Here is a 26517-nt window from a genome sequence, read left to right as displayed (position 1 = left end):
AGTCCACATCTAGTCCACCTCCCTTTTCCAGTCAGCTCATACCCTGCTGACTGATATATCTACGGGAATGCCCACTGAAGGGAAATACCTAACTGCTTTAGTTCTGCTTTTATGGGTTTTTCCAGTCGGGGGTGGGGAGGGTTTTCTTCTAGAAAATTTCCTTCTGGTCAAGTATTGGCTGAAATTATGAAACCACAGTTTTCTTACTTTAAAGCTACTTGCATTACACTGATTAGTTTGTGCTGGTGAGTTCCTGCCCTTGATGCATAGGCATCACTTTATTTGAAGCCAATGGAGGCTTTGGCTGCCTTAAGGATTATGGGTTAAGGCCCTACATTTGTACTGTTGTACGCCACTGTATGACCTAAATGAGATTAGAATAATAAATCCTGATTTATTATGAGGGCTTTAGTTAGACATGTTTTGAGTATGAGGTCTGTGTCAGGATTAATAGTGAAATCTAACATGCCCAGGCACAGAGAAAGCCCAACAATGAAAGGACAATTTTTCCCTTGAGAAAACTGGTTCCCAGCCCTCTGTTTGGCTTTTGCCAGAGTCGCTAAATGTTGAATGGCACAGAGACGCTGGATCCCAAAGATGGTGACGTAGTCCATGACTTGGAGACAAGCCCACACCGAGCGAAGGACAGAAGTATCCCATCAGCAGTATTTTCCAAGGCTAAGTACTCATGCTCTGCAATGCAGTAGCATTCAAAGAGCTTCAAATATAATGTTTTCAGAATCCAAACACAAATGAGAAATTAGTTTTAGGATTTACTGGCTAATTCATCCATCATGTTGAGCAGGCACTAGTTTAGGTGCCTGCCTTGTAGTTAAATCAGATTCCTGAACCTGTTCCAAGGGGATGTCCGTTCTTTTCAGCATCCTGGCCACCATCTCTCATCAGGAAACCTGACATCTTGTCATGTAATGCACCAAATTGCAATAGCCTAAGTACTAGACGCAGAGGGTGTGTGCTTACACCACGTAGTTAAATTTCTCTATTCTAATAGCCATGTTACTAAAGGCTTCAGAGGAATTTGACTTTCCAAAAAATTTATTTAAATTGAAATGAGTGGACTGCAAGGATGTAACTTGGTACTTCTGTAGGACACAAAATGAAGAAAGAGGAGGCGTAATTGTTGTGACAAATTTGGGTGAATTAAGTCATCATTAATTCCACAGTATCTCTACCTTTTGTCTGATTCAAAGAGTCTTAATACTCCCACTCTCCATCAGCTAGTTTATGGATCTTGTTCAACAGCAGATTTCTGTCCCCCTTTTTTTTATTTAATAGGAATATTAAGTTAAATGTTGTTGTTGAGTTTTGTAATCATAGGCCTAATGGAGTGCGGAGCAAAAGAAATTGTTGAACCAGAACACCATTTTCTTTCTTTTTCTTTGGTTTGGCAAGAGGCCTGCCTACCTGGCAACCTCTCCTGGTGTGTCTCAGTTGGGGTGAAACTGGATGGACTGGCCTCTCACAATTTTTCAGATAACTTTAGGGAAAAGCAACTTTTGAAGGATAGACTTTAAGGTCCAGCTATGATACGTTACTCAGTACTTGAGGTTAAAACCATGAGAGCCAGGTACTTGTAAGAAATCCAAGAAATCATGAAACCTCAAAAGAATGAAAAATCTGCCAGTATAACTGAGGACAAACTCTCTGGACTACCACAGTATAAAATCAAAGATTAATATGGTTCAATATCTAACAAAATCTTATATTGCCTTATTTTCTTCACCTTCTAGCAGTGCTCTTTTCTGCAAAACCCCTTCTAAAAGATTTTTTGAACTGCACACTAGGTGCAGAGTGCTTTACCACACACAGTGATTCGCTAACAGTCTTGCCAGCAAATTCATTAACTGCAAGTGACATCAAAGATGAGAACTCTAGACCTCTCTGCTCAGGAGCAGGGCAGCAGTTCAACTTGCAGAATTTGGATACTTTATGTTATCTACTTTTGTTCATTTCAAGTCAAGTAGCAGTGGGACAGCCTAGCTAAGCAATTTTTTGAACCCTGGAGCTCCACTCAAGTTTATTCCTTTGGACAATGACCCTTAGAAAGAAAACAGTAACACAAACAGATCATCTGCAATTGCCCAACATCCCTAGACAGCAGCAGGAGTGTGCTGAAGACCAAGCAGTGGCTGACCTTAAGCACTGGGGAGCTGTACGTGAAGTTTGGTCTATTAAGAAGTTTCTTGTAATGCTGCAATGCAGAGTTTCCCAACCAACCTTCGCTCACCTACTGGCAAGGACACACATCCATGACGCAGTCTGTGCGACTGCTGTTCTTTGCTGCCCCTCGGCAACACCTAATCAAGGGAGCAGCAGCTTTGTTTGGCTGTTGACAGCATGCTCCCCGTGAAGTGTGAATTGGCAATCACATCCACGGGGGCACTAAGGGAAGACAGCCGTTTGTTAAGTGGAAATGCTTCCTACTTCTCTGTATATTTTACAGTATAATTCAGGCATGTGGCAGTCTTAAAATCCTGGTGGTTTTGCTGATGGCATGCCATGGAAGTCTTTACCCTCATTTAGCAGGTTAAAGTCTTATAGCACAAGCTGTGAATCCTTATAGGTCACTGATAAAAAGCAATAGATTGCTTATGGCTACCATGGGTTAATGTTAGCCACAAGTATAATCACCAAGTTTGTGCTGAGAGCCAGAGAGGTGGTGTGTAACCCACTGGATTTATTATCACTGTACTCTGGCCTCTAGATAGTGCATGTGTACACTGGGGTTGTGGGGACTGAGGGATGTATAAGGCAGGCCTATTAGTGCAGCCAGGAAGGGCTAAGAAGAGGTTTTCCTTGTCTGCTAGAAGGAAGTATGTATCAGTCTAGGGAAGATGTTTTCCTGATCTGGAAGATGGAGCCTTTTATAGTATGTATTGAAATATATTTTGTTGTATCTATTCTATTTGTTGCACATATTGTCAAAACTCATGTCCAGACCCTTTATCTTCCCCGTGTTTGCCTAATGAGCATGATGGCCTGAGTACAGATAGCTTCTCTGACAAACTTTCTTTCTTTAGCAACTGCTCAGTTTTCCATGTTCTGCTCTGGTATTGAGTCAATTTTACTTTTTTTTCAGGAAATACGCAGGGTCTAGGAGCAGGTGGTAATTTAAAACTAAGTCCAAGTTTGTTTATGTTGAAGCCATAAAATTCTCTTTCTGTGCAAGCTATAGCATACCTCTGTACATGTGCATGATTTTTAGTGCTTGGACATTTCTTATCCTCTCCCATCATTGACTCTGTGTTCTATGTATTTCTATACGTAGTCAAATCGACACAGCCACTCAGTGCTCTGTATCACCCTGCTTCTGTGAGCTGTTTATCCAGGATTTCCAAAGCTGACTTCTCCTGGTAAGGGTCTTAAAATCATTTCTAGACACCTTAATAGAAGTGATATGATTTACAGAAGCTCTGAGAACCCACAGATCCCTTGCCAGTCAATGGCAGCTAAGTTTGTTTGGCACCTTTAAAATCAAACTGCTTATGTTTTAGTACCTAAACATGGAAGTGTTCAGTGTGGGTATTTTTAGGGCAGGATGGACTTCAATTAGAGATCTTTTTAAAGAACAATCCAAACTGATATAAGCTGTATTTATATATATAATAATTCTCTTTTTCAACAAAATAGTTGTTCTGAACTCCTCTTGGGATTAGGCACTAATAACGGAAATCATTACTTTAGATCGTACTCAGTGTCAGTATCAGTATCTGCATACCCTGTATATGGTGTTAGTTGACTACATGGACACTTTCACTAAAGGAATCTTTTTTCACTGCTCACCAGACATGTGGGGTCCTCCCTCGAGATTCCAGGTAATAAGCACTTCTTGTAATCTGCTTACTATAAAAGACAGAACAAAACACAGCAGTGCTCCAGCCATAACCAAGGTGTCTTTTAAAAACCTTGTTATTGGATGGTGTATGACGCTAGACATGACCTAGAGATATATGAAGCATTTCCACCATGCTACAAATGTCTAAACTACTCAAGTTTCAGTTCTCACTTCTCAGCCCTGTGAGTCAAACCCAGCAGCCTGCCATAGCGCCTATTAATTTATAGATTTAATCCCAAGGGTACATCTGCACACTTGTGAGAAGGTGTGTCTAGTCAGCTGTTGCCACAGTGATGGCACAAATAGACAACAACCAAGAAGAAATGAACTTGTAGCTGCATGTAGGCTTTGGTGAATTTGAGTATTTAGGGGGTTTTATTTGTTTCTGTATACACCGTGTTTGGAAGCCTTGATGTGCCTTTTCTTCCTTTCTAATGAAATGTCTTATGTTAGAAGAAAAAGAAGATACTGAATGTGTTAGATTTGCTGTGCAAATTGTGTATTTCCTTATAAACACAAATATTTCTGCAATGCAGAGCTGAACTGTTGCAGCCTATTACAGTGGTTTGAAATTTATGAGTACTTTAAGGTGCTTAAAATTATTCCTAATAAAATGCAGCTAAATAAAGTACTTGCTAAATGGGAACAAGACAAAAAAAAATCTTGCAAAGATACGATGTGGCTGCCACTGGGAAAATGTCAGGTACCTGCTTCTTGTAGAAAATTACTTAACTAATTTAAAATCCAGATTATTTTCCTTAGGAAAAAAATCAGCAGTAAACCACTCAGGGGCTGGTGGATTTCTTTGTTTCTTAAGGATGGTAAAGATTCGTGCACAAACATCGGCAAAGGGCAGCTTTCTGAGCTGTTCCCTGCCAGTTGCTGACAAAGGCAGTCCTAATGAATCATTCTGAATTGTGATCATGTGCTACCAGCCCACAGTGAGCTGCCAAAGAGGAAGTGCAGCTTGTTTTCTTTCATTTTCTTGATTCCTATGCTGTAGGAAGATGAAAGGAGAAGGAGGAGGAGGCAACAGCGGCAGCCAAACTTAATAAATAATTCTGACGATTCCTGATATCAAATGGAGGCCCCTGAGTGGGACACACTGAAAAATGACACCCTTCCGCCGACCCTGACGCCAGCTGTCCCTCCGTATGTGAAGTTGGGCCTGACCATTGTATATACTGTTTTTTATTCACTGCTTTTTGTGTTCATCTACGTCCAGCTCTGGCTGGTCCTTCACTACAGGCACAAGAGGTTCAGTTACCAAACTGTCTTTCTGTTTCTGTGCTTGTTTTGGGCCTCTCTTAGGACTGTGCTCTTTTCGTTTTACTTCAAAGACTTTGTCACAGCAAATTCTCTCAGCCCCTTCATCTTCTGGCTTCTCTATTGCTTCCCAGTCTGCCTCCAGTTTTTCACCCTGACCCTGATGAATCTTTACTTCACACAGGTAAGCAACAGATATTTGGTCAATTAAATCTGACAGAATGGTAAAGCATTATTTTTTAAGAATCATGAGAAAAATGTAATTTCCTAATGTAGCTTGGCAATGCAAAAAGCAAATTTCAGTTATTTAGTTGGGAGTTTTAACTTTTGATCTATATGCAAGTGAACAGCGTTAAAATGAAACTGGAGTCTGAAGTGATCATTTTGGGAACGGCAAATAATATATCTACTGTTGATTAAATGGGTATCATTTAATTTCAACGTTGGGGGGGGAAATGTATAGGAGAGCTTGAAAGTTGGACATCCAAAATGACATTCTATTATTTTTTTTTATTATTGTTGTTGTTGTTACTAGACTTCATAAACCTCCTAGCTTAGCCAACCTGATCTCTGTGTGCAGTCAGAACTGTAATTTCTAATTTTGCTGGCAGCCCCTCACTCCAGTTTTTCATAAGTTGGCTAACATGTTTCTGAGTGTGATTTTTGTTCTCTGTATCACAATCGAAACTGTTGATTGAGTCCTACTGCAGACCCAAATTCCTATATTGATCTGTTTTACAAAGAACAGTGACTCCGGACCCCAGTAAGTGCTAAGTGCTGTACAGGGATACACCCTCTGATGTAAAGGTAAATTAACTGTATAGTGGGGTGAAGAAAATAATATCTCAATTTCAGACAGAGGTCTTGAGAGTGTATCTGTGCTATGGACAGCTAAGAAGCCAGGTGCGTTAGGCTGCACAACGCTCCAGGTTGCTGCAGTTAGACTTGCTTGTAAGTATTTATGATGAGCTCGGGTATCTTGGCACTGGGCTGCAGGATGGGATATTGGCATGCTGAGACAAAGAAAGGCTGCTGGGCTTGCCTAAGATCTCACAGGAAGCTTGCAGGAGGGCAGGGTCTGGATTCTCTATCTCCTCAGTCCCACTACAGTGCCTGGAACAGGAAGCCAAGCCTGCACTCAGACGACCCTTGTCAGTGTCTGCTTTCCCAGTGCAGGGGTAGTTGGCCAGGAGAGCACCAGCTAGCCCTGGAGCACCCCCAGCAGTGTTCAGGATGCTTTAGGTGTTGTCGGGTGCCCCACTTGGAATCAGCTCAGGGTCTGGGTGCTTCTGTAGTGCCTACAGTGTTTAACAGTGCTCTGCAGCGATTACAGGCCTGTCAATTCTAAACAGCCTGGCTGGAGAGATCAGGCTGCTTGTGAGAGCTGCCATCCCAGAGCTGAAAAAGCAGCAATGGTAAGCATGACAGCTGTAAGAGGATCACTTGAATTGTAGAGGGTATTAAATACTTAGAACCACATACACAGTTTTGTGCTTAGGTTTACTTTTCGGGATTCAGTGTCTGAAACACCTGCTAACGCACACCACTCGACTCCCTGGCACTTGCAATGTATTAAGGGATTACAGGAACCTTTCATCTACATGCTACTCAACTTCAGCTCAGGCATGTGGTGACCTATGCTTTATCCCATAGCTATTGTGAGAGTCATTTGATAATGGTGCGATCCCCCAGGGGCAGACATCCATCAGCACACAGTCCATCCCCATCACAGCAGCTAGGACTAAGTCGTAGCCCTAGGTCAGATTCTTCCCTCAGACACACATGGATGGCTGCTGTGGAAGTCTGGAGGCAGAACGCAGCATCCTGGCTCTTTGCCAAGAGAAGCTGAGGCTCTCATGAGCACAGAGGGGGCACAGCAGTCTGCATTCTGTGCATTAGTGTGCCAGCACTCAGGGGCTTAATGTTCCTTTCGTCTCAGGAAGATCTAAAAAGGAAGCATGCCGAATGCACATATATGCCCTTTTAACTTATTTTTGGCATTGCTGTCTGATAACATTCAGGAAGCACAAGTCAGTGGTTGGAAAGAGAAAGAATACTAAGGCCTTTGAGATTCTGCCTTTGAGACAATTTCTGCTTTGTCACCATGAGTCCTCATGATCTTCCTCTGAGCCCCTCTGTAAAAGAGTGTCATAGTTACCTGTCTTGAAGAATTGTTGTGAGGATTTGGAAGCAATATTTGCAAGGGACTTTCAGAGTGTGTGATGTGTGTCATAATCTTTAAAGATCATGGCCCACTGTAGACAGCATATTATTAATATTGTTGTTTGCTTTAGAGCTGGTTGCTCCTGATGAAATCGCATCTCAAATATCTCCCCAGCCAAAACAAAGCCTTAAGAAATACAAACACAGCCATTGTACAAATATAATGTGAGACACAGAACAAATACACATATTTTTAATTCACTGTTATTAATTTTTTACTTCTAACCATTAAAAGGTGGTTTGGCTTGAAATTCAGCATCTCCTTGAGACTGTATATTTAATGTGCATCTAGCTTTCCCCAGTAGGCAAGCAAGAACTAGTGTGAAAGGGGTGGGAAGAGAGAATTTTGTTTTCAGTAATGGTGTATAACTTCACAGACCTGTTCAGAAACAACTTTTATCCTTTCTTCTCTAGAAGGCAGGCAAGAAGGGTCTGCAGCTGTGTGTCATTGCATAAAAACCATGCTATTTAACTTAGCTAGAGGGAAAGAAGTGATCTATGTATAGTATAGCAACAGAGGACTGGAAGAGACCTCAGTGGGTCTCTGGAATTTGCAGGTGTTTATTATCTGCTGTATGGCACCCAGACATGTGGCACTGCTAGGAAAACTTTTAGACATAGATGTGAGAAGAAAAAGTGATTAAAAAAAATATTGCAAATCCTCCTGGCCAAACAAAAAACTCATTTGGCAAGTGCCTGAGGACATTTTTCAGAATAATAAGTACCTTTGAACTTGACAGAAAGTTAGCCACAACTATTCTCTTTTTAATAGGTATCCCAAAGCAATGGGGACACAAATTTAAACTGTATTTTATGTGTAGCAAGGCAAATATGCCATAATGTCATCAGCACAGGAAGGGTTGTTCCCAGGCCTGAGCATCACCATTAGCAGATAGAGCAGAAGGAGCTGTAATGCGTTGGGGCAGATTGCTAAAGTGGGGAATCTGTGAAGGAAAGAGAAGTTACAATCAAAATAGTTTTGACTCAGAACAATTCCTGAGGGATCTTTGGATTAAAAGCCAAATTCAGGGTCCTTCACCAGGTCTTGATGCCCTGCTTATGGCAGAATAGAAGATAAGGCTGCTGCAGATAAAGCTTATATAACATTAGCTCCTCTCAGAAATCATACTGCAGAAAATATGTATGATTTCCAATGAGAGTGCTAGATTTATTAGAATTTATTAATCCTGTGTCTGTATTCAGTCTCTTCTAAAGAAAAAAACACACAGTGTGACCCACTCTCTTAGGAGAAGCCTCTGTCTACTTAGAAATCATTAAAATAAATCTCAAGTGAGGATGAGATCCAGTGGCACTTTCGTAAAACAGTAGCCCAACACTGGCAAATAACTGCATTGTACCAAGCCAGAGCAGGTCCCTGATCCTGGTCCATCGGATAGGGAGCTGAAGTGTGTGTTTCCACCCACAGAGACTGAAAAGCCCATAGATATGTTTGCCTCACACCTGCAGCTCCCACAGGCTTATTTTGCTGCTTGATAAAGCAAAGTCCGCAAATCGGCGAATAACGTATTTTCTACTTTAAGTGATTCCAGACAGCAAGGATCCCAGGACTCAGGCACTCTTTTATTTATGTCCTGCCTAGCCAAATCTTCCCTGCCCCTGACAATGGGAGACTGAGATAAGTCCTCAGGCTTTACAGTCAGTGCTGTGGGCAAAAGCGTAAAGAGGTTCTGGGAAATAAAATAAGTCACTTTTTTCCTGGTGTGTGTGAGGGGTGGGCAGAGAAGGCCTTGCTTCATGTTGTCCTGTTTGCTTCAGACTTTATATTTCCCTGAGGAACAGGATACAAATGAAGCAGGAGGGAAGCTAGGATGGAAGGTTACAGACTCAAAAAACAAGGTCAGGGCCAAAGACCGTGAGCTCTAGGGGATGCTGGAAATCCCAGGCCTCCCCTGTGGCCAGGCACAGCAAAACATTTGGTGGGCTGTAGGTTTAATCATCAGGTTGGGAACTTCTCCAGGACTTAGGAAACGTGGTAGTGAGCTAAAGAACTGTGAGGCTGTATGGGTGGAGAAGGGCTGGTAGGCAGATTTACCTCTCTTTCCTCCTCCCTAACCATCTTCCCTTTTCTCTGGCATCCAGATTGAGAAGCTTACCCTGCCTCCCAGGCAGGGCTGATAAAATCAGGGACTTTCAAATGAAGAGAAATTGTGCAGAGTAAGACAGTTTAGAGGGGAGCTGGCCATGCTGGAAGTGCCTGGCAGGGTGGGGTAAAACCGGCACAAGGCTTTCGGAGAGGTTACGTTTATCTCAGTGGAACTGGGGTATGCGTTAGCGCTGGGAAGAAAATTAAGAGAACTTCTCATGCTCTAATTACTGGGGATAGCATTTCAAAAGTAATACCACCAGTGAGAGAACAGAGAGGGCTTTTTACGTAGGAGAAATATTTATTTTTTAGTAGAAATGAACACACCATATTTTATAAAGCTTGTTATTAATTTAAAGCATGCTTTAGATGTACATAGAACTAACCAGGAGTCTAACTACGGAAGGTAAAGCATCAGCAGATATGCTTGGCGTAAAATGTTGCCCTCAGTATTGGATCTATAGAATACAAATTGCAACTGCAGACTGGCTGACTGTCAGCATCTGACATGAAAAATGAGGTCATTTGACTTAGAAAATAATTTGATAGGAAAGCTACACATGCACGTTTACCGTGGCTGTCAGCCCCGCAATGGTCCCTGTTCTTTCAGGACTATTTTTACCAATTTACACAAGGCTGAGTATGGTAGGGAATCACGTTGCCCATGTCTGTAGGCTGTACAAATTGTAGAGTTTAGAGAGTAGAGGGAGAACTTGCATGTTTTGGGGAATCTGATCCAAATGAAAGAATGGACATGGGAGAAAGAGAGAAAGGGGAACATGGGCTTGGGACTGGAAGATACACAGCAGAGGAAAGGTGTATGTGCTGATGTGAGGGACTGTGGGCCTGCATGAGGCCACGGCATATTTTCAAGGTGCAAAGAGAAGTTTGCATGGAGTGTGACAGAGGAAGAGAGGGGCCGTGGTGAAAGGAACTGGGAAGGAAAAGTATATGCTATGCTCCTTAGAGTTTTTGAAATGAGAACTGGTAAATAAAGCTGAACTTCATTCCTGTGCAGAGGGCCAGCTTGAGACATGTGCAAGCACTTAACACATACCTGAGGCTTTTTGGTAAGCTGAGCCGCAGCTCCCGTAAAAGTGAATCGATCAGCTAGCACTAGAGGCACACTGGAGGTTTGTGCCAGCTGTCACGTCAGTTCAGCTAAATCAGAGCATGGACTGAAAATTGCTCCAGTGAGATTTTCTTTTTTGCTCTGGGACTTGGCTTTGACACCTGTTTCATTGATACTTACAGGGCCAGAGTGGCTCCTAATTTAACTTTCATAACTGTAGCTGGAACCCCCTTAAGCTACAGCAGCCTGGCCCTGTCTGCCTTCTCTGCTGCCCAGCAGCTCTGCAGAACTCTCTGCAGCTGAGCTGCTGATGGACTCCCATGCCATCCTCACTTCTCCTCTGCTGAGACCTGGTAAAACGTCTTTAAGGTCAGCTGTTTACATCAGTTCCTGCAACAGAAGTTTTCCCTGGCTGTACGAAGGGCTTTTTGGAGTCGTCTTGTACTGCTGCAGTTTTATATGCCAGACATATACCTCAGGGGAGTGGAGGAGGGAGTGTGAGAATCTCATTTGAGGTTTCCAGTCCTTCAGCAAAAACAAGGAGTCAAACCAGGATATTTCTTCTTTAAAGAACACGCAAAAAGGGAAATACTTTTAAGAAGAAAAAGTAACAGTTTAGACATCAGAAAATTAGCAAGGAATTTCACTGAGTTTTCTGTGTTGCTGTTCATCTTGGGGCTCTCTGAAAGGTATTTTTTAAAAAGTCTGCCTTCTGCTTGCTGTTTAGTCTATTCTTAGGAATAGTCTGGTTTGCTCTGGTTTGTTGGAAGACTTGCTGAGATGACTCAGATATTGACTGGAAGCTTTCTCAACACTGTTGCGGGGAGGGGCCATTGAGCAACCAGTCTCTTGAGCTAAATGACTGTTAAAAGCAAAAAAGCTGCACCCACGCATGTGAGGTATATTGAGATCAGCTTCTGACATCCTTACTCCCACTGAACAGCCCTTTATTTTGTGACAATCACATTGCTTACAGCAAGGCTACGCATGAACTAAGGCCCTATCAGTGTTTAAGCAAAGCTGGCAGAACTTGGCCTCTTATATTTCTTTCTAGCAGTGAAATTGTAAGAGTGCCCATGCCTTATAGAGTAACTTTCATTCTACGTAGCATCCATTTTTTATGCAGTGTTCATTTTCTTTCTTAATGGTCATATTGCTCTGATAAGATTCAGAACCATTTATCAACTGGGAGAGGCCCACCAAATGTGGAATCACAATAACAGCTGTTTTGGCTGTCTCGCATCTGGAGATCCTGCTGGATCTGCAGCAGGAATGTCATGTTTAGTTTTAGCTAAGTTATCCACGGAGCTTTTGCTAGGTAGGGCAGCCCTCGACTGTTTAATGTGACAGGAGTGGTCTGTGACATTACAGGGGTAAGTGGATCCTTTTGGGGGAACCACAGGAGATAGTATTCAGGAACCTGTGAATTTTCTAGGTTTTGTGGACCCAGCACAACTCATTGCCCACTGCAAATTACTTGTCTTTTGTAGTTCTTTGCACAGGCCCTGAACACTTCTGTTCAGTGCTATTCCTGAAAGCCGTCAAAATTAACGGTACAATATGTGTGAGTAAGTGCTACTCAGAACAGGTGAGGATTGTGGAATGGCCCTAGAGACAAGTTTTACTTGTTTAGTTTCACTGAGGTCAGGAATCTTTTCCTTCCCGCTTGTCCACAGTGTCTTCCAGAAGAAGCAGAGTAGGCAACAAGTCTAGTACAAAAAGCATGCAGGTAGTATTTTGAACCCAAACTCTTCTCTAAAAACTGACAGCCCTGCTTTGTGTGCCACGGGAACACAGAACATTCACAAGCCTTTTGTACCTCTCCTTTCAGTAGCAAGTAGGTAAAACAACATAAAACTTCTTCCTGAACTCCTGTGAGAATTCATGATCCAGGAATTTGGAGAATGAATCACAAAAATCTTTTGTAAGGGATGCTGCCAGAGATGTTAACTATTTGAAAACAGTATCAATGGTTGAAGAATATTTTTAGAGATTTTGTCCCCCAACTTTTCAGTTTTATTCTCAGCAATTATTTTTCTAAGGCCTGCTGAAAAGCTCAGTGTTCTCTGCTGCTTCATCTAGTGCTGAGCAGGCTGATGCGTCACAAAAATAATTTCCATGTCAAGGCAGCTGTTTATGGTGAATAGGAGTTAAATGACAAGTTGTTCCAGGAGCGCTGGAACAAGTGAAGCCTAATTTTCTCCAGATCTGTGTCTCATGCTTGACTTTGAGCTGTTTCCATAACTGGGGCATTTCTTATGAGGCTGAGACGCACACTCTTTCATATTGGGTGATGTGTAGGATCATTATGCAGGGTTCTCCTCACAGAGGTCATATATCAGATGCATTTATAGGGTTCCTTACTTCTGTTGGGTCGCTAATTTTTAGGAGGGTGATAAAGGATCATGTCTTTGATGCTTCAAGTATTTTTCTATCAGTTCTCTGACTGGAGTATTTTAAGATTAGTGAGGGGACAGATAAACAGGTTAACAGGCAGACACATGCCTACACATACATAGTGATCATGTAAGTCCTGTTTCCTTGGGAAAGCATGATAATCATAGCAAATATTATGCAAGCTATGCTAAAAGGCATGCAAAACCAAGTGAAATGGATAAGGCGGGATAACTTGAGGAGAAAGAAATTAGGAAAAAACCCAGAATAAGTCATACAACATGGGTTTTTTTTTGTAATACTAGCAATCAGCGTGCTTCAGTATTGGTTTAAATGAACATTTGTAAACTGAGTGTGTTTGGAAATGATCTTAACTTCTGAAAAAACAATGATGCATCCCTGTAATTTTCTTTAATGAATAAGATATACGCAAATGTATTTTTGTAAAATTTCTGATGGTGGTTAAACACCTGTGACTGATATTACCTAGCTACACTGCAGAAAACTTGTCAGTATTTTGTCTTTTCTATTACAGCGAGGTAACTACTGGGCCTGAGCTATCTCTCTGTAAAAATACATATTGTTGTATAGTGAACAGACAGCCAGCAGAAGCCAAATATACCTCAGAGTAAAACAATAAGTTTGGTTCTTGATGGCATCCTTTTGGCAATGTAACATGGCTACAAATGTATATGTCCAATTTCAGGCCAGGGTACTATGACAGGCTCTTCATGGGAATAGAGCGTCTGACCCACTATACCAGTAGGAGCTGGTCTACTTGAGAGACCTGTACTGTTAGGTCATGTAAGAGCCTAATAATTACTTGCCTCTATGATTATACTGGCATTGGTCCTCTTCTGAACACTGGTATAAAGGACCTTATTCCCAAGGCAGAGTAAGTGAAAATAATGGTGTAGGCAATTTGTATGCAAGTACATCGTGATCACCTGCGGAGTGGTTTTAATACTTTGCTTAGAGCTTGCCTGCCATGGATAAGCAATAAATGCAAATCTGTTATGTAATGAAACCTATCATTACATTTCTTGTGACCTGTGAGACAGGATTCTTGCGGATCACAGCGTCTCTCTTTACCTATGTGTATCCTATGTTTGATGCAATATTTTTCTGTTTTGCAGGTGATTTTCAAAGCTAAGTCAAAATATTCCCCAGAGCTACTGAAATACAGGTAAGAACTATGCAAACATTTAATGTGGTAAAGAACAGAAGCCATGCTCTTTGAGAAACACTACATCTTTGATAATTTGTAGCACTCATATCTCAGCTGTTCATATTTATATACCAATGTTTTATGATGATTGTTCTGAGGCTAGCTTCTTCCTATGACATTCAGAAATCTTTGTCATTTCCCAACACAAGCACTGCTTTTAGACATTCACACATCTCAATGGCGAATATTTCAAATGCAAGCAGAAAACACTCACCCTGGTGATTTGTTTATGGGTTCTCAACATTTGTGTTGCTAGGTGAATTCAGATCCAGTGCTTTGGTAAAGGTAGCAGAGTGATGTATTTGTTTTGACAGGAATGAGTGTGACTGAGTATGTATTAATCTGTGAGGTGAGTGGTAATAAAAGACTCAAAATTTTGGGGAGGATGATAGAAGAGTTGTGAAGGGAAAGAGCTAGTGAGAATGGATTCAACTTGATGATGTATTTGGGAGCTCGCAGATAACCTCCCCTGACTCTATCGAGGTGAGGTTATGGTAGCTTTGCATTGAGGTGGGGAGATTTGTCTGGGATCTTGTTGAGGAGGAGGGATTGTCAGGAACTACTTGAAAGCTCCCCAAAGGTCAGTAATGTACAGAAAGTTGAGGAAGAGCTCAATAAATTAATGTTTATTGTTGCAATGCCTAAAAGCCTCAGTTGGGCAGCGTTGTTCAGACAGGGGAAGAGAGAGAGAGGTTGTCTCCATTCTAAAGAAAGAATTTACAATCTGAATTCAGGATAGGAAAACAGAGTAATTTGAAACTGAAATCTGACCTGTTATTAGCTGACTATTAGGATAACATAGTACTGTATCAACAGGTCAAATATTAACATTGTTCTTGCCCTCGAAAGTTTGGTATACAATTGGGGTTTGATACAGCTGGAGAGACAAACATCTGGAGCAAGTGCTTCAGAAAGCATGTTTGGCAGAATGGCAGTACAATGAGAGCAGGCTTGGGGTGGGCTGTGCTTTGGCTGGTGAGGGTATGGGACATGCAGGATGTGATGGCTGACTGAGGGATGTGGGCTCCATGCTGAACCGCAGCTGATGCAGAAATTGTTAGGATGGGAACAGAGAGGCTGTGTCTATTTTAGTGGCCTCAGGAATGCTTTCAAGTTAGTGGGTCTGTGTGCATATCTTGGCCACATCCCAAACCACAAGGGGCAAGAGCTGAATGCTCCCTGGTAAACACTGTGGCATACAAATAAGTTCACCCCCCCTTTGCACTCTGGTTTCTGTGGGAAGGAAATGCAGGAGTATGGGCTGGCAGACAAGCACAGCACACACCAGCCAGGTCCCCAGCCAGCCCCCAATGCAAGCGTGCCTGCCTCTGATGGTACGCATAGGCAAGAGGAACAAAGAGGATGGCTTTGCACAAAGCCTGGGCTGCAGGTCAGGGTGGCATGGGACAGGTCTGTGAACATGTTCCTGGGCTGGCTTTAGAGGTGAGAGGTAGAAGCTTTGAACCTCGTCTGTTACTGATGTTTGTGGCAAGGCTTTATTCCTGAAAACTGCTTGAAAATGTCCTTCTTCAAGCAAAGGGAGCTTGTGATATTCAGTCAATGCCTATGAAGTGACTATATCAGCACTGTGCTGAGGTAGCTCTTGGAGCATTTCCATTCCTAAACACTTATGTATTGTGACTGGAATTACTCATGCACAGACCACCTTCCCCACCATAGCTCCATGTCCACCCTGGCTCTTGCCTACTGCATTTCTAATGCAAATCACTCTTTGACCTGGTCTAGCCTTTTCTCTCTTATTCAGCTCTGTAGGTAAAGAACTTCAGTACTATTTTTTTAATATCCAGACCTCTTAGCATGAATGTGGTTAGCCTTTGTAAAAGAGACATATATATAAAGCTGACCTCATTTCCTATATTATACAGAGCAATTGAAGTGGTGTAATATGTGCATACCCACAGCTGAGGTCCTGAATCTTAATTGTAACAGGCTAGTGAAAGATCACAGAATCACAGAGTGGTTTGGGTTGAAAGGGACCTGTAAAGATCATCGAGTCCAACCCCTGTCCCATGGGCAGAGACATCTTTCATTAGATCACATTGCTCACATCCTGATGGAGAGATGGATGGTGGATGATAGAAAGATGGATGGCCTACAGACAGGGGCCGGAGTCTGCGCTTACTGAATTTGATTTTTCTTCATTGCTGAATGTTCACTTCCTTTTTTTTTTAAAAAATAAGTGTTAGACCTTATTGCCTGGTATTGGCATTTCTGCAATAGATAATGGCAACATAAACAGGGCAACAGAGAGGTAAAACTGTGGTCTATGTTTTGGCACAGGTCTCAGAAATCAGAATCATTTCAGATATGGAAAAAACTGATAAAATCCTATCAGAGATTCATCATCTTAAGCAAACTTTACTCAGCACAGCTTTCAATGATGTTAGTCACTGTGGCAAAAGAGCTCAAGGCAAAGCCTGTGCCAGCCCAACTTCATATTTAAACAGTCCTTCTGCACGTCTCCCTGGGCTTGGGGATTTCTTACAGTCACTGGCTGGGTTTGGATGAGGCTTGCTGTGTTGCGTGTGCATGCCTTGTTACACACAAGCCTCAGACACTGTGTGGTTTCTGAGGAAACCACATACAAAATGCAGTAGTTTCAGACAGATTTTCCTGTTAAACAAGGCAAAACTCACTGCATTCATCTGAAGTTTGATTTTAAGCTCAAAGAAAAACTTAGGGGTGCATCCAGCCTGACACTTAAAGAACAGAATACCCTGGCACGTGCCTTCTCCAGCCAAGCCAGATTACACACAGCTCTTTTTAAGGGACTAGCCCCAAAATGGGGATTAGACACAATAGGCTTTTGAACAGTCCCTGGTGCAGTCTGGAAGCACCTCTCCTGCCCTGCTCTTCTGTTTTCTAAAAAACCCCATGTGCTTATTCATGCTATGTAGGTGCCTTGTGGTTGAGCTGTAAGGATACATTCTGCCTTTAAGTGAGTTAGGAATGCTTTCTGCAGCTGCAGAGACCCTAAAACTGCCCTGAGAGAGACAGTCTGCCTCTCCATCAGTGCTTATTCAGAAGTTCAGCAACAATGCTTCTATTGTCAAAACAGGCAGCCATTTCCCCAGCCACATCATGTTAATAAGTGGGATGGAAGATCATTATATGAAGAGCTGCACAACTGACTGGCCATGACAGCGTACCCTGGCTCGTATGGGAGTATGTGTGCATGAGAGCGTGACAGTGCTGGTTTTTTGCTAAACTCCATCAAGGAGCAGCCTGGCCTGGAAGCCTCTAAGGCTTGCTGGTTGCAAGCCAGCATCAAGGGCACGCAGGCTGCGCTGAAGCAGAAGGTCCCTATGACTAAGCTGAGCAAAAAGAGAGCATGTACTTACTGTCCTGCAAGCAGGCAGCATGTAAGAGCGTACCTTTCCTCGTAAGCCCAAACCCCATGAGAATATTTTACCTGCACTACAATGCAGGAGCAGAGATGAGACTATTAAATAGTCTTTGGGAGGGGAAGGAAAGGAAGACACATGACCGTCACTTAAAGACTTTTGAGATATTAATAAAAGCTGTAAATGTACCACCACTGCAACTGGGAACTGGATTCTCCAGAGGAAGCTATGTGAGAGACGATCTTCAGGACTGTAGTGCTTCCAGTATTAGACTGTGAGGTTTAAAGGAACAACCTCTAGCTGCTTATCCTGAAAACTGAGCCCTGCCCTGGAAAGGTAAGAATGAGCACAATCTTCCCCCTAAGACAGAATTCCCATGACTGGCAAGGAAAAGATACCATCCTCGCTCACTGCCAGATATAGTTGAAGGGCATTGATTCACAAGCAGGGACTTTTAGGCTTTCAGTGCTCCCTGTTTCACATTTAAAATGTCCCTTAGGAGGTATTAGGGAGACATAACCCCATGCACAAGTACTGGTTAGGGATTGACCTGCTGGAAAGTAGCTCTGCAGAGAGAGATCTGGGAGTCCTGGTGGACAAGTTGACCATGAGCCAGCAATGTGCCCTTGTGGCCAAGAAGGCCTGTGGTATCCTGGGGTGCATGAAAAAGTGTGTGGCCTGCAGGTTGAGGGAAGTCATCCTTCCCCTCTACTCTGCCCTGGAGTATTGTGTCCAGTTCTGTGCTCCCCAGTTGAAGAAAGACAAGGAACTACTGGAGAGAGTCCAGCGGAGGGCTACAAAGATGACCAAGGGACTGGAGCATCTCTCATATGAGGAAAGGCTGAGAGACCTGGGTCTGTTTAGCCTGGAGGAGAGAAGGCTGAGAGGGGATCTCACCAATGCTTATAAATATCTAAAGGGCAGGTGTCAAGAGGATGGGACCAGACAGTGATGCCCAGCAATAGGACAAGAGGCAACAGAGACAAACTGGAACACAGGAAATTCCATCTGAATATCAGGAAGAACTTCTTTACTTTGAGGGTGACAGAGCACTGGAACAGGCTTCCCAGAGAGGTTGTGGAGTCTCCTTCTCTGGAGATATTCAAAACCTGCCTGGATGCGTTCCTGTCCAACCTGCTCTAGGTGAACCTGCTTTGGCAGGGGGGTTGGACTAGATGGTCTCCGACGGTCCCTTCCAACCCCTACCATTCTGTGATACCCCCTCCTTTCTTGCCCTCTGAAAAGAAGCCAGCGGTGCTTCAGCTTTGTAGCTATCTTGATGCTATCCCAAAAGGATATGAATGTATGAAAGAAAAAGATCACCACTGGGTAAAGTATTTTTAAACAATCAGAATTTGATTCCTCATGGACAGTCTGGATGTTTGTTAGCCAAATTCAGAGTTCCCAGCAAGCATGAAAAGCTGTGACCAAAACCTCCTCTTCAGTGACTGCAGATTATGACCCTTATAAGTAATTGCCTTGGTCAGCAATGATAATGAAGTAAGCAAACACCTGAAATGGAAAGGTGCTTTTTTTTTTTTTTTTTTTTTTTTTTTAAATAAGTGAAAAGCTCTGCAGCTGTGTGTAGGAGTAAAGAGAAATTAGAACCAGCTTTCCTTGAGTGTGTCGTATACTTATATTGCAGGTATCAGTGCTGGGTAGGTGGGAAAAAAAAGATGGGGAAATTCAGTTCAGCTTCTGGGCTTGTCTTTCACATTCCTGTTCCAGCTCTGCTTCTGTGGTTGTGCAAATGAACCTTTTGCCTGGCATAGATGGCAAAATGCCAACCCAGGATCAATATGCGTGTTTAAATTTCTTGATGTTTCTTTCAAGAGGTTGACCATGACCTCTTGGGAAAAGGAACAGAGAAAGATGCTGGGGAACCAGTCATTCAAAGATTTTTTCCTACTGTTAGACATTTCCCTAATTTAATATGAAATCTGATGGCAAACATCAGCAGTCAGTGATGCTTCTCATGGCAGTGGTGGTGTAGTAAAACCAGGGTTAAAACTAGTCCATTCCAGGCAACTCAACCTTTTGTGAGGTTTCTCCTGTCAGTGAGTAGTCAGAGGGTTTGGGCTCTATATGTGCACGCTCTAAGAAAGTACACGTGTATTTTAAGAAGTTTTTAAGAACTGTGCTGTTATATTTCTACTGCAAACAATCTCCCAAGTTTTGCTGCTTGACGTTAGTTTCTTTACTTACAGCTTGTTGTGTAACTGTAAAAACAGGTTTGAAATGAGCTAAGTTAATCTCTCCAGCTATCTGGAGCGCTTTGATTTGGGCTCGGGCGGTTGGTCACTGTGGCAGCTGTGGCAGCCCAACACGTGCAGCTTTCATTGCTCAGAGTGCAACTTCCATCTCATGACTGACACTTGCTGAACAATGTTGCTAAAACTGTTTTCTCCTCACTCTCCCAGGTTGCCCCTCTACCTGGCTTCTCTTTTCATAAGTCTCCTCTTCCTCTTGGTGAATTTAACATGTGCAGTATTGGTGAGGACACAGAATTCAGAGAGAAAAGTCATTGTCTCTGTCCGGGTGGCAATTAATGACACGTTGTTTGTGCTGTGCGCTGTTTCACTCTCCATCTGCCTGTATAAGATTTCCAAGATGTCTTTAGCCAACATTTACTTGGAGTCCAAGGTAAGGTACATTTTCGGTTCTTTTCAAGTACCTTCTGAGAGACAAAGGCAGTGCAAGGCAAAGCCATGCAGTTCCTTAGAACCCCTGAGAGCTGGAGGCCTTAAACTTCACAGCTTGCACTTGGCTGGCCATCCCGCTTGATATATGAATTAAATACTAAGTGCTAGCAAGGGTGCTTTTGGCTAAGGCCAGTGACCCCAAAATATGTATTTTTGAGGCAGAGTTTACAGAACTTATTGGCTGGAGTTCGTCACAGCAGTTTTTAAAGTGGATACTGCTTTCTTCAGATCCCCATCTGAAGACCATTTCATTTCAGTACTGCTACACAGAGGTGGTCTACACTTTGGGATCCTTTAGCTTGTCAAATTATTGACTGAATAAGTTAAATGTTTAAGGTAGCAGCATGCTGAAGATAAGCCAGGCAGAGGAATATGAATCGCCCTTTATACATTTGCATACTGCCCTAAAGATAATGAGAATGTGTTTTAAAAGACTTAATGCATTATAAATTCAGCCAAGTGGGGAGAAGGGGAAAAAAAGTCTCTCATATTACTCTACAAAATGTTCTTTAAAGCAATATTGTTAGGTTTTCAGCTTTGGACACATCTGGTGGTCAAGGCGCTGGGTGGCATCACATAAGCCTGCAGTGTTTACTATAAAATCAGTGAAGGTGTTTTGTGTTTATTATAAATAATGAAACAGGGCTTTCAAAGGTCCTTGTGTTTGTAGTAGATAGTTATAATCTTAAAATAAATTATTAGTTTAACTACTAGCACATTAACTTTACCACAACAAACCTTACAAAAATGTACGTTTCAGCTACTTTCAGCTGGTTCAGCTACTATAAGATAGAAAATCTTATAATAAAATTCCTTTCTCCATTTACTTAATCAGATGAAAGTAGTACTTTTCCTGTTTACTCAAATCTGGCCATACTGCACAACAACTGAAAGTTCAGGGCTGACTAGAAGATTTAAAAACACAGCTTAGTTTGTTTTGTTTCTTTCAAGCCTGTCATTTGCTGACCAAAGGGCATGGGCAATGGATTATTTTTACTAGTAAGAAAAGTTTTTCTACTGCTGCAAATCACAGAAGCGTAAATCTCTGTAACAAAGCAGTGTTAACCTAAGGGAGGTTTTGGTAGATGATTACTTTGTTCCGTTTCCTCCTCCTGCAGGAAACTTGATCTTATTTGCTTCAAGCTATTTCACAAAACCCAAACAAACTCTAACATTATTGCAGACAGGAAAGGACAGAACACTCAGCCGATGAAAGTTTGGATGTGGAAATGAGAATTAAAGAGCGCTTTGCTCCTTTCTGCTGACCTGAAATGGGAGTTCCTCTGGGGATTTCCAGTAGGATTTGACTGCACATATTTAGGGATACAGATGGCTGGAGCTGGCAGTGAAAAAACATCCTGGTTTAATCTGCTACTGTTGTGCTGAAAAAACTAGCTAAAGAAGAAAAATCCATTCTCTGCAGTGATGTGATAGATGTAGCGTTGGAGATATTGTGTGCTCTGCGGTGCATGTAGATAGGCATCGGTACTGGCAGCCTTTTATTTGCATCTCCCATCTGCTGGCACGTACCTTCTGACCACATGTGAACAAAACAGTCACCTCCGTGACCTGGCGCAGGGGACCGTCCTGGTGCTCTGCACCAAGGCTACAACAGCACAAGGAGGTGCGCAGCCCTGCCCTTAGGTGCTGACTTGGGCCAGTTCTGTGCTGTCCAGAAGCCCATGTAGTGGGACGTGCTACAAACTCGGGGCTCCCCCTCTCTTCTATAGGGGACTGGAAAAGGATTCCTCTGGCTTAACTTCTACTGCTGTGCTCTCCCTTCCCCAGTCCATTAAGTACATTTAACTGGCAGCAAAACCAGGACGCTTTTACCCCCATTGTTGTATTTGGAGGGATTGAAGTTTGTTATATCTGCAGCATATTTAACTATTAACTATTAAAGAATGACAGCTATGTAGGGAAACTTACATACGGGAATACTGACCCCATTCTGCTCTTCACTTCTGCTATCCCCAGTCTGTAAATGCCACTGAGCTGGGATATGGTATGTGCCAGTCAGCAGCTTCTCTCTCCTTTCTCACCCTCAGTTTCCATGACAGCATCACTGACTTGTTAGTACCGAAGGAGAACAGAGACGTGCCTAGCAAACATTTCCTCTTTGTGGCATTTCCTGCGTACTGGCCTTGCCACAGCTTTCACCGCTGCCTACTATGTCTCCGGCTTCAATTCCCATGTAGCAGCAGACTCTTGGCTCACTCCTGACATGGCTGCAGGTTGTGGCCTGGTGAATGGTGGTAGTTCCAGCGTTTCCTAAGCAGGAATTCAGTCAGAGAGATTGACTGTGTTGGGGATTTTGTAATACTCCTCAGCCTGATTGTTCTATGAATCAATATTCTTTTGCTGGGAAAACAGGCAAGCTAGTTTTCTGCAAGCTTTTCTGACTAGTCCCTGAGCTCCTAGTTTACTGACAGTCACCAAGGAGTGTGGACTGAGGAGCTGAATTGACAGAGCCACAGGGACAATAGCGACCAGCGTGGGTGAGCAACAGAGGGGCCCTGGTAGTCTCTTGAAGGCCAGGGATTCGGGACATGGATTCAGGTCACCAGGACGTGATGACTTGGTGACGTTCCCTGCTACTTCACTAGCCATTCTGTTATGTCTGTGCTCTAGCTGCCACAGCGCTTTGGACCTCTGCTCCTTGGCTGCAAACCAGGAAGCAGAGTGAGTGAACGGAGGGAATAGGGTGCAGAGCTTTTTGTCTCCTGCACTGGTATAAAAGGTCCTGTGAGGGGAGGAGCGACTTCCCTCTTGGCCTCTCTCACACAGATGAGAGGAGCCCATCCTTGTGGTGTGGGTCTCTGCCAGGAGAGGAACAGGGCAGGTATCTTGCTGGTATCTGCAAGGTATCTTGCTCCTCTAAAAGCAGAGAGCTTTAACCCATCTTGCCTCCTTTGGCTATGCAAAGCAGTATTCCAGCGTCAGCTGCATAGAATTTGCTTTGAGCTTCCTTCCAAGCCAGTCCTATTTTTGTACATCTGCCTACCTCTGTGATCAGACTCACACTGATCCCTGTAACCACAGCTCCTGGATTCCCTCCTTTCTTGCTGCTACAACTCCTGTGCTGGTCTCTCAGCCCCTGACAGTGACCCTCCCCACCTGGCACAGCGATCAGGCGTCTGACTTATTCCTCATGCTGGATTAGGCTCTTTCCCTGCTCTGTCCATTTTTCTCTCTAGGGCTTAGGAACTGTTGTGATTTCACACTTTGTGGTCTCTTTCCTCCCCTTGTGCTCAAGCTCCCACTCACAGACTGCCCTGCCATGGTCACTCTGCCCATAGGCTGTGCTTCCACTTTGGCTCCTCTGTGTTGACATTAGGTAAGGCAGGATGTTCTGTTCCTGTCTGTGCTGTGTTTAACTGCTGACTGTTCCGATCTGCTTTGTACTTAGGTGCACAGCAAGCAGTTGTAAAAAGATGCAAGGTTGCATCATGCTTGCTAGCCAGCATCTGATACAGGATGCTCTGTAGCTAATGCACAGTTGAAGGCTGAATCTGATACCAAGTGTAGTTCTCATGTGTTTTCATTGCTCTGAAAATAGCACTTGTACAATAAGTTGTAGGAATTAGTCGCAGCCCGTCTTGGTAAGGGCTGGAACTGCTACCATTGCCTGGGAACCACTGTACTGGTAAAATACAGGAATATACATAGTATAGGATATACTGATCAAAGAAAGAGAAAATGTCAGTTGCATTAGGCAGAGTAGCACGACAACCCTCGAAGTCCAAGCAAAGCAGTGTTCTTGTCAACTTCCCTTATGAATAATAATCTGTGTTTAAATCTCTTCCAGGGCTCATCTGTCTGTCAGGTGACAAGTATAGGAGTGACTGTTATACTACTTTATACCTCACGAGCCTGTTACAACTTGTTCATCTTATCGTTTTCCCAAACCAAGAAAGTCAATTCTTTTGATTACGATTGGTACAACGTATCAGATCAGGCAAGTATGAAAATATTTGCTAATGAGAAAAACTCATTCTGTATGTGATGGCTGACTTCCTAAATACTATGACAAGAGGAATTAACATATTAAAATCCTATTTTTGCTGTCTTTTATTCAATGCACTAAGATTGTTTTGCTCCAGGAATACAAATTTGTGGTAATTTCAGCATAAGGAGGAAAAAAGCCCCTCAGTGCTAAAAGAAAGAAGTAACCACTAGCCAAATAATTTTTAAAAATATCAATGTTTTATTTACCTTGATTTTATTGTTAAAAAAAAAAGCACCTTTATTAAAAAAGGCAGGTGTTTTGTCCATAAGAAAGAATTTACTGGACTTGGAGAAGCAGAAAAACAGTACTTGGTTCCATTAAAATGCTGAGTTCTGAAGTCTATAATCAAATCTCCCATTGCCATCCAGGGCTGTAGAGTTATTTACATTAGTTCTATCATTATTGTGATAACTTCTGTACTTTTAGGATAAGACAAAGATTCTTCCCAACCTTTATTTGCAAGTGACAATTCAGATTGAAAACTAAGAGTGATAAAAACACTAAAGGAAACAGCAGGGGATTCTTTGATGAGTTTTACGAAATTTAGGCATCCAGCTCCTTTGAAGGATGTAGTTAGGTCCCAGTAGTTTTCCAGCTCTGCCAAGGCAAGGCAAAATGTCAAGTCTGGGTCTGGACCGTAAGTATATTTCATTTGGCCTCAAAATTCCAGACACTTGGCATCTTCCCACCCTCTCAGCAAGCACCTGCAGACCAAAAGCAGTGTTCCTAGCCACACAAGGGCCTTGTATTGCCAGGGTGGACAAGCAAACCTGGGGCTATTAAAAAATTTCTGTTGAGCAGTAGATAAAACTGTAAATAAGAAGTAGGTACACAGTAGGATAGGATTTCCCAGAGGTCCTCGTTAAGAGTTGGTTGAGTAGGGTCTGTCAAGGGACCACTAATCAACCCTGCTACGGTGCGGAGGAGTGCAGATAAGTGATGTCACTCCGTGTAATTAGAACACAGAGGTTTGGGCAGAAGAGCACTAGATTGTGACTCATCTCCTGAATCAAACCTTTTCCCTCCTGTTGTTGGGTCCTGGAGTGTTGCTGCTGCACCTGCTGACCCCTTGCAGGGGCCACTTTTTACAGTCTGGAGTAACAGGTGCTGGAACTTTATGGCCAGAGTATTTGGTCCCATTTTCCCCATGGAGGCAGAGATTGTTCCTAGGGAGCTCACTGGAATGCTTTAGGCCTTCGGTCACTACTACTGATTTTTGAACATCTGATCTGACTTGTGACATTAGGGTTGCCTGGATTTTGGGGCAAATGATTTAAGCCACAGGTAAAGGGCCTGGAACTAAGGAGCAGGTGCTCAATTTTGTACCAGAATCAAAAGTCACTTTTAAAAGTACAGCCCAATGTTTGTACTGTGGTACTGCCTCAGGTCACCTGTCAGAAACGTTACCCTTTTCTCTTCTGTAGAAAACACATGAAAGGACAGGATTTGCCCTCTGCAACTATGGTGAACGGTGGAGGGGCAATCTAGAAAGAAGTTCAAAGCTAATGCTAGAGTAACAGCATGGTTATTCAAGCTAACAAAGTGCACCAATTTGAAGGGATCCAAGCCTGAATCTCTAAAAGCCAGATTGCCAGCAATGCCCTTGAAGACCTGGACACTGATTGTTCCTTTACATATTACTCCCATCTGGAAAAGGACTGGAGAGCTGGTTTCTCATTACCTGGATTTGATCACTTGATCAAATGGTTGCTTACCAGGCTCTCAGACTGGGAAGATGCCTGCGTTAAGCTTTGATTTTGCTGAAGGAAAGGTAGCAGCAGGAGGAGGAGGGAGGAGGAAAAGCAGAAGGAAAGGGAAGTCATGTACCCAACAAGATAGCATATTGATTTTTCTTAGTATGCCTTTAATGATTAGCCAGGTTAATCTGGCTTTACTGAATGGAATTTCTGCCATGTTGTCAAGCTTTTCAGCCATTTAAATACAGATCTTCATAAGAAGACATGTTGCCTCCTGCATCTTTAAATGAGCTGCCGTCTTTATTTTTAAATGCTTTTCTCTTTGACTTTTCAACAGGCAGATCTGAAATGTCAGCTGGGAGATGCAGGTTACATAGTGTTCGGAGTGATCCTTTTCATCTGGGAGCTCCTGCCTACTTCCTTGGTTGTGTATTTCTTCCGTGTCCGAAACCCTACAAAAGATCTTGTAAGTGGAATTTGTTAGTGTATTTGTTAGTGTAATGTCCAGGCAGGTCCAGAGGGCTCAGCTTCTGAAGGAGCTTTTGCTTCTTTACATTTTGACTTCTCTTTTTCATTGTGTCCCTGGCAGAATAAAAGCAAC

The 26517-nt window shown here is 42.9% G+C and overlaps 1 protein-coding gene across 7 annotated transcripts in view; it reads left to right on the top strand.

Moving 5' to 3' along the window:
* The window catches only part of GPR137B (G protein-coupled receptor 137B), a 34021-nt gene that overhangs the window by 1547 nt on the left and 5957 nt on the right, over nt 1-26517 (top strand). Inside the window, exons 2-8 of one of the 7 annotated variants that reach the window (XM_074580059.1) lie at nt 3290-3374; nt 4860-5008; nt 5168-5306; nt 14052-14101; nt 19929-20151; nt 24019-24172; nt 26258-26382. In XM_074580059.1, the coding sequence (XP_074436160.1) occupies nt 4938-5008; nt 5168-5306; nt 14052-14101; nt 19929-20151; nt 24019-24172; nt 26258-26382 (762 nt within the window). In that variant the 5' untranslated portion in view covers nt 3290-3374; nt 4860-4937. Of the gene's footprint in view, nt 1-3289; nt 3375-4789; nt 5307-14051; nt 14102-19928; nt 20152-24018; nt 24173-26257; nt 26383-26517 lie in introns of those variants that run through there. The other 6 variants (XM_074580058.1, XM_074580064.1, XM_074580057.1 and 3 more) reach the window with 6 other exon arrangements.

Source organism: Larus michahellis, chromosome 3, assembly GCF_964199755.1.
Source record: "Larus michahellis chromosome 3, bLarMic1.1, whole genome shotgun sequence".
Taxonomy (NCBI): domain Eukaryota; kingdom Metazoa; phylum Chordata; class Aves; order Charadriiformes; family Laridae; genus Larus; species Larus michahellis.
Note: the sequence above shows the minus strand (reverse complement) of the source record. Positions and strands in the feature narration are given on the sequence as shown.